This window comes from Bidens hawaiensis, unplaced genomic scaffold (assembly GCF_021521415.1).
Source record: "Bidens hawaiensis isolate Kalapana, Puna unplaced genomic scaffold, B.hawaiensis_p1.1 tig00036872_1, whole genome shotgun sequence".
NCBI classification, from domain to species: domain Eukaryota; kingdom Viridiplantae; phylum Streptophyta; class Magnoliopsida; order Asterales; family Asteraceae; genus Bidens; species Bidens hawaiensis.
The window spans coordinates 33,505-44,885 of NW_027496446.1; the positions used below are offsets into that span (position 1 = coordinate 33,505).

General features: G+C 33.9%; 2 protein-coding genes and 1 non-coding gene across 3 annotated transcripts; 1 reads left to right on the forward strand and 2 right to left on the reverse strand.

Annotated features, from left to right (window-relative positions):
• Window positions 1-4,615: 4,615 nt before the first annotated feature.
• Window positions 4,616-7,613, forward strand: LOC143588887 (uncharacterized). The gene is made up of 6 exons (XM_077069786.1): window positions 4,616-4,720; window positions 5,827-5,909; window positions 6,001-6,207; window positions 6,525-6,623; window positions 6,751-6,993; window positions 7,200-7,613. Exons 2-6 carry the CDS (start codon window positions 5,829-5,831, stop codon window positions 7,611-7,613), a joined length of 1,044 nt encoding a protein of 347 aa, XP_076925901.1. The 5' UTR covers window positions 4,616-4,720; window positions 5,827-5,828.
• Window positions 7,614-7,832: 219 nt separating this feature from the next.
• On the reverse strand, window positions 7,833-7,906 carry TRNAN-GUU (transfer RNA asparagine (anticodon GUU)). Its single transcript has one exon. It is a non-coding gene; the product is annotated as a tRNA-Asn (tRNA).
• A 1,233-nt stretch (window positions 7,907-9,139) lies between these two features.
• Window positions 9,140-10,608, reverse strand: LOC143588888 (pollen-specific protein C13-like). Its single transcript, XM_077069787.1, has 2 exons — window positions 10,446-10,608; window positions 9,140-9,517 (listed from the first exon to the last, which is right to left on the reverse strand). The coding sequence occupies exons 1-2, from the start codon at window positions 10,600-10,602 to the stop codon at window positions 9,195-9,197; spliced, it is 480 nt and encodes a 159-aa protein (XP_076925902.1). The 5' UTR covers window positions 10,603-10,608; the 3' UTR covers window positions 9,140-9,194.
• Window positions 10,609-11,381: the final 773 nt, after the last annotated feature.

Genomic DNA, 11,381 nt, shown 5'->3' on the forward strand with positions numbered 1-11,381 from the left:
AGGTGAGTCTTGCGGTTTCAACTGCGCATACGTCCCTCTTTGAGGTGAGTCTTGCGGGTCCAACTGGGCTTTACTAGATAATGAAACTCTACAATGAAACTAATCATAAAAGAATTATTAAGTGATCAACCATCTTTTTTTTTTTTTATAAAAACGACTTTATAAAACACAACTAGCAAGACACTAGAAGACAACAACCAAATACTACAAAAATTGCAACAGTCTTTCAACAAAATACTTTAAAGGTGGAATGATTTCTAATACAAAATCAGCATATTAGAAACATAAGTCGGGTTGTTAGAGAAGATAACTTTGTCCATCATCTTCCAAGTGGTCTAGTTATCTGATGACTATGGTGCTATCCTAATTATTGGGCCGAAAGTCCGACAATGGGCCCACTTCTGACAAGCCTAATCAAAGCCTGGTGTGCTCTTGTGATTTTTTTTTCCCATATATGTACATGAATTTAGACTTTTATACACTTCCTAGTTCCTATTATTAATTTTGCTTAACGTGAGCAGAAATTTGAATAGTAGTCATCTAATGTTATCAACTAATAATCGTAATTTTGATTGTAGACTCTCTTTCTTAAAGTTTCCATGCAGTTGTTTCTTGTGATGTTAATATTAATGTAAATGTCGTCGAAACTGGTTAGCGTTGTATTCATGTTTTTACCCCGCTGCGAAGCACTGAGTTATATTTTACTAGTTTTTACTATGTTTCAAAAGATGATTATACGGTTCGGCTTTGGTCATGTGCCTATCCCACTATATGAATGTTACATGCCACCTCTATCGTTGATACATAAAATAAAAAACAAAAATTATATAAGATTTGGTATATGCTATTTATTATCTTGAACCATACATTCGGTTATATAAAACCTCACTTTCTCATCTTGCGAATATAAAAAAGTTTGCATATAATAAGTTTCTTTTCTAAAATATGGAAATTGTGATTTGTGAGTATGCAATGTTATTGTTTATATACCGAAAGAGAAATGCACGAGTTTAGGGAACTACTTACACATTTTGTGTTTATTTAGGTAAATGGTTTCTTAAAAAAAGTCACCTAACATTAATTAGTTTGTTGCTAAAAAACACACTTATATAAAAGTAATAAAAAGCCTAGCCTTATCACACACAACAAAAACAAACAAACATGAACGAAAATTAGAAAGAGAATGGTAATACTTGTGCTAAAATCTAAAAAACTATGTTGTGGTTGAGGTTTGAACACAACCAAAACTGGACCCTAGTTTTACACACACACACAAAATAAAATGTAAGAATAAAAACAAAAAACAGCAACTAAGCGAGAAGAATCAATCACAAGGGTAATACATGTGTCAAAATAGGGAAAAAAAATATAAATGTAAATATTTGAACACACAATCTTTTAATAAAGTGACTAATATTGGAAGTTAATCCATAAACAAGTTATGAATAAAGTTAACAGGTTGGTTTTGAAAGAAAGTTGGATTGAATTAATAGTTTGAAAGTATAAATAATTATATGTTTTGTTTTTGAATGTTTTGCAAGTTTATTTGTTTTATTTAAAAGTCAAGCAAACAGGAGTTGTGTGTTTTCCAATTGCAAGTTCAATAGTGTCGATCAAGTTTTGGTCAGTTTTCTTGTTCATCCTTTTATTTTTTGTGAATAGCAAATCGAATCAAGTGGGAGCTAACTAACCACTAGATCAAGTATGCTACTTACGCTGTATTATAATAATTATATGTTTAATGGCTGCCGTAGTCGGTAATATACAATGTTACTCGATTTTTAAATACATAAAATACATACATCTTTTGGTTGACCGAGCAGTCCCGCCCTTGCATGCTTGCACAGTGCACTTTATTGAAATATGATGTTACAAATCTCTAGAGGTGGTTAGAAACTGTCACACCCCAACCGACGGCGGAATACGTCGAGGTGAGACGGTGATTGTTCATAGCACATGATACTACGTGTTACAATAGTCGTTAAATTTAATTTAATATCAAGCAATACAGAGATACAATGAATTGTTTTATAATCATCTAGGTCTAATCATGCAATCCTATATCTTGCATCAAGTAATCTTCAACAAACAAATTTCCAATACCTGAAAAACATGCGCGAGTGTCAACTAAAAATAGTTGGTGAGAACATAGGTTTTAATAAAATAAGTTTTAAGTTGAAAGCAATCCATATGTGTTAAGTTACTTTGTATACTTTGTGATTACAACCAAACCTCTGACACGTTTAGCGAGTCGTCTAATCCACGATTAGACTATTATGTTTAATGTTTAACGATCGTCGGATTCTGAACACACAAGCCTCTACCTAAGGCCTGCGTGGGCGGGTCCGGCCAATAGATCTATCATCATACTACCACGGGCTTTAACAAGTTAATGGTTGTACATGCGATTAAGTATACACTTGTAATAATCACACAATGAATATCATGAATAAATCTTGAATCAAATAACATGTAAAACAAATTGATTATGCATGTTTCCACCCCGAAGTATAAAACGTTTAAAAGCATGTAAAAGGGGCTATGAACTCACCTTCGTTGATGAATTGAGACTTGTAACGCTTTTGTTTAGAGCCCTAATGATCAAGAAAGTTGTTAGAATGTGACCCTATTTCGGTGGAATAGAATCTCCGACCTCAGGTTCCCAGGAAAAGGTAAGTGGGTCCATTCACGCCCGGACACGCCACTTGGTTTTTCCTTAGGCCGTAGCCTTGGTGACAGAACCCTTGGTTGAATATCTATAGACTTGGTGTTTGTTTGGAAGTACAATTGGATTTTAGGTTTTCAAGTGATACTTTATGGTTTAGGGTTTTAAATTATCTTTTCTAGAAAAGAATAGGTTGTTTACTGTTCAAGACAAGAATTTTTAAAAATAGTAAACCTTTGAGTTAGATTACGAAAGTTTTATATCTTGTAACCGTATGAGTTTTTTAACATGTATATTTTTTATAAGATTTAAGTGTTTATAAAAAAAAATATAAAATTCATAGACTACCGAGGGGTCTGATTCTGAGTCAGTTTAGTAGAAAAATAACTAAAAATCGATACTTTAACAAATTGAGGAGATTCTAGTTGGATAATTTTTATAATTAGAAGGTCTACAATATATCCAAAAATTGGGTCATAATTCGTAAACATGAGTGAGTTATGACATTCGTTTTGAGGCTAAAGTTATCTATTAGGATTTTCAGCAAGACCCTTTGTTAAAAAAAAAATAATAAAAACGTTTTTAAAGTTTATAAAATTTTACACCAAAAATTACAGAGATACTAGATACATAAAGAACCAATTTAGGCTTTTTAAATTCGTGATTTGGATATATTATGACCGAGATCTAAGCGTTGAAATAAAAGGTTTTTCTGCAGAATGAAAGAACAAAACATTATACGGAAATTAAAACTTACTAGGAAGGAAACGAGTTGTGAATCTTTGAGAGGATGATGATCACGAATTTTCAACCTTGGGGCTTTGGAATATGCAGGTTTGGAATGAATTTTAGGGGTGCTAGAGAGTTCTATTTATAGAGGTGTTTAGAGAAGAGATTCTGATGAATTATAGATAGAATTTGACTAGGAGTTGAATTCAAATTTGAATAAGGCTAATCTTGGAGATCAAGAATAGAATATTCTAGAAGGTTATTCTTAATTTGAATTTAAGGATATAAATAAAATTACTTTAGGATAAAATTGACAATGACAAATATTAAATCTAGGCATTCCTGGTTAAACGTGTCACGTTAACGATTAATCATGTATAACTAAATGTACATAGAAACATGTAATTGTGCATATGAAAATAATATTAATAACTAGAAATAAATAATATATGATTCCATAATAATATAGATGGTGAACTAATACATGGACCTTATTAAATACGAGTATAAAAGACTAGTGATTTCATGCATGAAAATGCATAGGTGTTACAAAACCATTAACATAACCTTAAAGTCTTTAAAGCAAAAGGTAAGTTTTATATAGTTAAGTGTTCACAAAGCACGGACAACTAGCGTACGTGAAAATGCGCTTAGGTATATTAATAAGAATCATATATTTAACTTCGATGAGATCTGGTATAAATAAAATTAACCATCTCTCTCTCTCTCTCTATATATATATATATAAAACTAGAGTGATTACAGTTTTGAACTATAATAATTATGTTATAAAAAATAAAATAATGTAATAATGATTGCTTTAGCTCAAAAGTTATAGAGTAATAATAAGTACATCATATTAACAAACATGTTATTTATACACTTAAAGTCATTTGTATTTGATTTAAATGCATTTATTTTATTTATTTTAATAAGTAGATAAAAAAATAAGTTTTAAGAAAGATATGGATAAAATAATAAGCACTAATTTGAGTGATATCCATTATAATTAATATAAAAAACCAATATATATTTTTTTGTATAATTCTAAGGTTGTTGAAACACATAAAATTAATAATAATAATAACAAAAGGTGTGTTGGTTTGGTTTGCATGTCGAATTGCCGACTGTTTGTTTTGTTTGTTGCACGTCGAATTTGACCTCCTCAATAACATAACATAACCCATACATACCAAATCCATCTTTGGAATCATCATCCTTAATTAAATCAGCCATCCTTTGTTGATTTAATTTCTCGTCTTTCAATTGATGGTTAAATCTTTTTGAATCTTTCATCACAACAAAAAAGGTATTCTTTTTATTTAGGTTTTATATAATTCTTTAAATCCCATTAATCATTCTTGTTTCTTGTTATTCCCATGAATTTTTTTAATAAAAAATGGCATACAGATTACAGACACACTACCCTGTGTAGAATTACTATGTGTTGCTTTTATTTGTTTTCTTGAATTTGACAATATTGTGTTTGGTTGGTTATAATTGTGTAAAGTTACCTGAATTTTATTGTAAAAATTTGTAAAAAAGGTTTTCAGTCAGTTGATGATTGATTGCTCCTGAACCATACTGAGATTTTTAATTATTTTGAGAACTGTGTGTTTAGTTCTTTTAATAATAGATGTTCTTGACTGAACTAAGCCTGTAATTTGTTAAGATATGATATGGATTTTTGAATGTTCTTGAACTATGCTGATGATTAAATTAGTTATTTATATATTCTTTTAGTTTTTAGTTTCAAGAAAAAATGTTTGTTTGTTTCATTCCTTATACTTGAGTATGCGGGTTGTATAAGTTGAATGGAAAGAGGATGAATTTTCAATATGTTGTTGTTATTTACTGGATTTGATGAAATATGTATTGACTTTTCGGTCAATGCTTGATTGTTCTTGAATATGTGGACTCTGCAATGAATTTGAAGCTGTTTAATTGATTGTGTTTTATACTTTTATTAATTGTTTATATTTATGTGGCCATGAAATCAAAAGGAATGAAGACTTAGTTTTTGGTCAATGCATGAATGTTATGAATTGCATGGAAGCAATTGTGTGTTTAGTTGTTTAAACTTATTATTTAATGCATAAGTTTTCTTCTATGAATTTAAATTGCGCATGATTTTTGTAATTTCATGAAAAAGATGTTGACCTTTTGATGCCCTTTTCTCAGAAATGTTAAGGTCAAACTTATCATTTTCAAATCCAACTTGATATTGATTTGGCTACAATTTTGACAGTAATCTTTACTATCAATCAATAAGTATCATAAATTGAACCTTTTGGAACTTCATTCACTAACTTTTTTAATTCAAATCAAACTTTACCTTGAAAATATGTGGTTTGACTCTGACTTTGACTCTGATTCTGGAAGTGTCAATTTGAAATCCTTGTTTTTTTTAACAAATAGGACCTCAAATAAAGCCATGAATCCACAACTTATGTCTCCATCACTGAAGAAAACAAACTCGAATGTGTCGGTTAGCCTACAAGATCAACCAAAGTTGGTATGTTTTCAATACTTATTCATCATTTCAAATACTTTAGTCATATGACTATATAAAACAATAAAAGTTATATAATATGGTTGCATTTTAGATCAATGAGGTACGCAAGGCAATTGAGAAACACGCATCGATTGACAAGATCAAACAAAAGCTTGGAGATGAGTATTCCCGGTGTTTATCTGACCAATCAATTTCAAGATATCTTAGAGCCCGGAATTGGAACGTTAAAAAAGCAGAAAAAATGCTTGAAACATCTTTAATATGGAGAGTGAACTACAAACCCGAAGAGATTCGTTGGGTAAAATGCCCCTTGACTGAATCTTGATCATTGTTAATTTTGGTCCTTAAATTACATATCTGGTCACAGATAGTTTAAAAGCGTAACACAAATGATCCTCGAAATGGATGGCGTTAGCCTTTTCAGTTAAGTGCATTTGAAATGACTAAAGTACCCTTAACTAGAAAAACCAACCCTCATCCATTTCAAGGACCACCGGTGTTACAAAAGTAGGTTTGTCTAGGCTTTCCCTCATTGTAATTACAACGTTAAATATATTATTTTTACCATTGCTTTTACAGTAATCAATTGAATTTTTTTTTACAAAATTTTTTTAGGAACATGTTGCAGCCGAGGCAGAAACCGGGAAGTTTTACCGATCAAGTTTTCTGGACAAACAAGGGAGGAGTGTACTTGTTATGAGACCTAAATGCCAGGTTTCATTTCACATTTTATGCCTCAAAAGTAATAAGTAATAACTATGACTTTGACTTTAAAGTCAAACTTACTTTTACCATTTTTGTTGGATACCCTTTGTTTTTTTTTTTGGGTATTTTACTGCAGAACTCGAAGTCAACGCGAGCACAAATTAAATATTTGGTATATTGCATGGAAAACGCGATATTTCACCTACCACCAGAACAAGAACAAATGGTTTGGTTGATTGATTTTCATGGATTCAGTATGTCGAATATATCCCTCAAAACGACAAAAGAAACCGCACATATATTGCAAGATCATTATCCCGAGAGGCTCGGTTTAGCAATTCTTTACAATCCACCAAAATTCTTTGAACCGTTTTGGAAGGTACATATTTCATAGTTTGACTTTTGAGGTCAGACTGACTTTTAAAAAACTAGATAAATTTGTGAACTTCAAAAAACTAGTCAGTTTGACATTTAAAGTCAAACCAATACTGGGTTTGGTTTCTTTTAGTCTAACAAGTGAAAAAACTTGTTAAATTTACGAGCTTGAGAGTTACTCGGTTCAACTTCAAGGTTATGTTATTACAGGTTGTGAAGCCGTTTCTCGAGCCTAAAACAACAAGCAAAGTGAAATTCGTCTACTCAGACGATCCAGGCACGAAAAACTTCATGGAAAGTTTGTTTTACATAGACAAACTCGAGTCCTCATTTGGCGGGAAAAATATGGCAAAATTCGACTTTAAAATATACGCGCAGAGAATGAAAGATGACGATGCAAACAGACTTGCTTCTTGCCATAAAGGAGAAAGCAGCACCAGCTCAGTATTGGGCCTATCGGGCCGGTCCTCATTGGGCTCGGAATTTAACCACGCGAATACAGACTCGGATTCTGATGGTGAGAAAACGAAGTCGTTGGAGATTAACGAGGAAGAGATGTTGGTGGAGTCTTCAAAGATCGCCGACAGTGATGGTGGCGGAATTGGTGGCCGGATTGAGAATTAGTAGGTTGGTCCTTTTGGGATTTTTTTTTTTTTTTAATGTTTGAGACTTTCTTCTTAATTTGGTAACATGACATTATTGAATCGTCATTTGTTTCACGACTGTTTGATAATGTTGCAGTTCATGTTCTGTTTTTTTTTTCTTTCCCTTTATGCTATGTTAATCAAGACCTTTGTATTAAAGTTAGTATCTGGCAGCAAAATAAAAAAAAAATAAGCAAATCGCTAAAAGAAGGGCTTGAACCTCCGACCTTGTGGTTAACAGCCACACGCTCTAACCAACTGAGCTATTCCAGCTTCTTCAATTGCATGTTCTGTTTTTATCTCATAATTACTTAATTATTAATATGTGCACAATGTATATATACAATTATACACTTATATATTTTAATACAAAAGAATGTCAATATCATGTTTTTTTAAAAATATTAAAAATTGTTGTGTTTTGGCCAATTAATGCAGTAAGTAATATAAGAATTAAAGCGGTTCTCGTAGTTTTTAATATTGGCTAATGAGCGCTTCGCCTTATAACATAGGATAGTTTTTTTGTTTGGAACAAGTTACATCATTCCAAATAAGCCCCTATTGCAAAGGCATTCACGTTGGACATCGGCGTCTTATGTTCCAATGGCACCCGCGTGTGCAGGAATATTATATCGCATGGCCTAAGGAACAGGCACTCGTTAGTGACAATTTGCCCAATCAATTAAAAGGAACTTGTTTGTTCTCTTCAGTTGAATTAAGGTTAGAATATTATCAGTTGGAGGTCAAAATCTATAATATTTCTAATACGAGTTTCTGAGACTAGACACGATACTATGAATTTGTGGTTTGAACCTCTGGATTTATGAATTCACTAATAATAGGTTTATGAACCTCACAACTTAAGATTTGGGCATGTGCTTTGATCTTCTAGACATTTTTGTGTATTCAAATAATAATCCCACATGATGCATTTGTAGAACCAACTAAAGGGAATCCAAGCTTGTCATTGAAAGCTAAAAATGTTTTTAAAAGTGATTGTTTAAGCTGGAACCTTGTTTGGGGCAAAGAGCAAGAGAACCCGTTTATGTAGTTGACATAAGCTCCAATATTAATACTATCTACATATGATATGAAAGGATGCACATATATTCAAGGAGACAAAAGTAATATGATATTAAATGACTTTGAAGCCAAGACTCATGATAACTATTATTGAGATTTGAGACCACCATGACAATAATAATTGAGATCACATGAAGGCAATTACCAGACTCATAACACTAAATGAGCCCACATGAAGCCAACTAGCCAATTAGACCCGTATGATATAAGTCTTAACCACATCAATGTAAATGGTTAGAATATACTAAGAAAAAAAGTCTATAAATGAAAAGGAAGAATGCATATGATGGTGCTAACATAGTTGATAGAAAACAGAAAACAAAAAAATGATTCATGAAACAAGGTGTTTCCTCATTACTCCTTTATATCCATTAAAACCATATCAATCTCAACACAATCCAGAACAAACAAATATTAGAACGCTTTAACCAACCAAATCCAACAACATATTACATACTAGACAAGAATTACCACCATTCTAATCCTCTTCTTCCATGACTGACTGGAGCAGCGTGGTGCAGCCAGACATGACATCATCCTTCATGAACCCCATAGCGTTAGCGAAACGAGTATCCGACACAATTCCATTGTAGCTGGTAAGAACCACACGTGCGCGGTCACGCCCTGGGTCAGCAGTCTTGCAGTCACCCATTGGGCTGCTCGCAAGAACCACATCACAGGTCTCGTCACCATGGTCTTCGTTCACCTTGATGTAGTAGGTTCCGGTTGCATCAGTGGTTCCTTCAGCAGTGTATAGAAGCTTTTGTGTCCTGTCCTTGCATTCCACCCTAACCTTAGCACCTACAAATCAATAACAGATGTAATAATTAAACATTTTATAAAAGAACAAGAACTGCGCGCTTGCAACGGTAGATTTTGAATTACAACACTCCACAAATCATACTTCTGTTATCGATTTAATCTGGCAGTGACTTAAATCCTCAGGAATTAACATGATCCTAATACTCTAACCACTTGACAAATTGATAACTATAAACCTTAAATATTATATACTGCTCGTTTACTATGAATCGAGATAATAATGAAAAGATATAACTCAAGGATCAATGTACTATAACAATAAATCCAAACAGTAGAACCATCACAACATTCTACAGATCATAATTCTGTGATCGATCGAATCTAGCAATGACTCAAAAATCCTAATCCTAATTCTGCAACAAGCTTTATTAAATAATAACCATAAACTACTAACATGAGATCATGCTTGACTGATACGTGAGATCTAAGTTAATAACACTAGAATATAATTCACAAAATCGACATCTATTATTATAATATTATATAACGGAATCAACAGAATCAGTATTAATACCTAAATAAATAATGCGCAATCACAATTCATTGATAATTTATAAAATAAAACCCTAGGTCTTCAAAAAACCACCAGATTCGTCCATTTTTACACTAAACTACTACTACAAGCTCAGATCTAGTCAGAAACTAACATATTCGATACTAATTACCATAACACTTTAAAACCGATTCAACAAAATTAGTAGTATTAGTGCTTGAACAACACGCAATCGCAATTCATCGTTAATTAATAAATTAAAACCCTAAACCTTCAATAAACCACCGGATTCGTCCATTTTTACACTAAACTGCCACTAAAAGCTCAGATCTATACATATATAAACATATTTACGCTTCATAACCACAGATCTACAATAGTAATCAACATATTATACGCAGAGAGTAAACATACGAGGAATGTAAGTGGTGGCGGAGGTCTCAAAACCGGCACGGCAAGTATCGCAGTAAACACGGCCTTGAAGGACGTAGGGACGTGACATCGGACGTGAGGCGCTAATGAGCGCTGGTAATAGGACGCATAGTGCGACGATCAGCACCGATTTCGCCATTACGTAGTGTGTGTTTTGAGAGTGTGTGAAGAGGTAGGTCCTAGCAGAGCCCAGTTGGACCCGCAAAACTCACCTCAAAGAGGGACGTCTGCGCAGTTGAACCCGCAAGACTCACCTTCAACAGGGACGTCTGCGCAAAGGCTAAACTCGCAAGACTCACCTTGAAGAGAGACGTCTGCGCAGAAACCAACTGGATCCGCAGGACCCACCATGCTCAGAGACGTGACGTCCTTACGCGCAGTATGCAAGCTGTTCCCGCAGGAAAAGCCTCCCAATGGTCGACGTACTCCGCCTGTTCCTGCAGCAACGGATACTAGCCATCAGGGAAGGCTACCCGCGCAGCAAGGCTACACGCACAAGACACTTAACTCTTAAATAATTCAGTAATGTCACCTGAAGAAGGAGTGAGCAAGCCGGGAATACTCCCGCACAAAGCCGGGAAAACTCCCGCCCAAATAAGCCAGTACGTACGCTACTGGAGGATCTTTTGTACTGTACCTGACGAGGTAAGGACAAAAGATCTGACCAAAGCTGCGACAGCTCACTGACAACAGTACAACGAGCAGCATGCTCTATTACTTAATGTCACTATCAGCCGCTGCCTACTCACCAACCTGTCGTTGCACGTGCATAGCCTGCAGTTGGTGGAAAAGGAATAGTACACAGCCGGCCTGGTCACTATCAGCCGCTGCCTACCCACCAACCACCAGCATGGCATGTGCGTAGCCCACAGTTGGCAGAACAGGAATACTATTCAGCCGGCTGTACTTTCTTGGAAA

What these genes read in the sequence shown, in the direction of transcription:
- LOC143588887 (XM_077069786.1), top strand. Translation starts at nt 5,829, where the DNA reads ATGAATCCACAACTTATGTCTCCATCACTGAAGAAAACAAACTCGAAT. An exon ending in TTATGAGACCTAAATGCCAG is followed by an intron (nt 6,624 to 6,750) that starts GTTTCATTTCAC and finishes ATTTTACTGCAG; the next exon opens with AACTCGAAGTCAACGCGAGC. An exon ending in TCTTTGAACCGTTTTGGAAG is followed by an intron (nt 6,994 to 7,199) that starts GTACATATTTCA and finishes ATGTTATTACAG; the next exon opens with GTTGTGAAGCCGTTTCTCGA.
- LOC143588888 (XM_077069787.1), bottom strand. Translation starts at nt 10,602, where the DNA reads ATGGCGAAATCGGTGCTGATCGTCGCACTATGCGTCCTATTACCAGCG. An exon ending in CGCCACCACTTACATTCCTC is followed by an intron (nt 9,518 to 10,445) that starts GTATGTTTACTC and finishes ATTGATTTGTAG; the next exon opens with GTGCTAAGGTTAGGGTGGAA.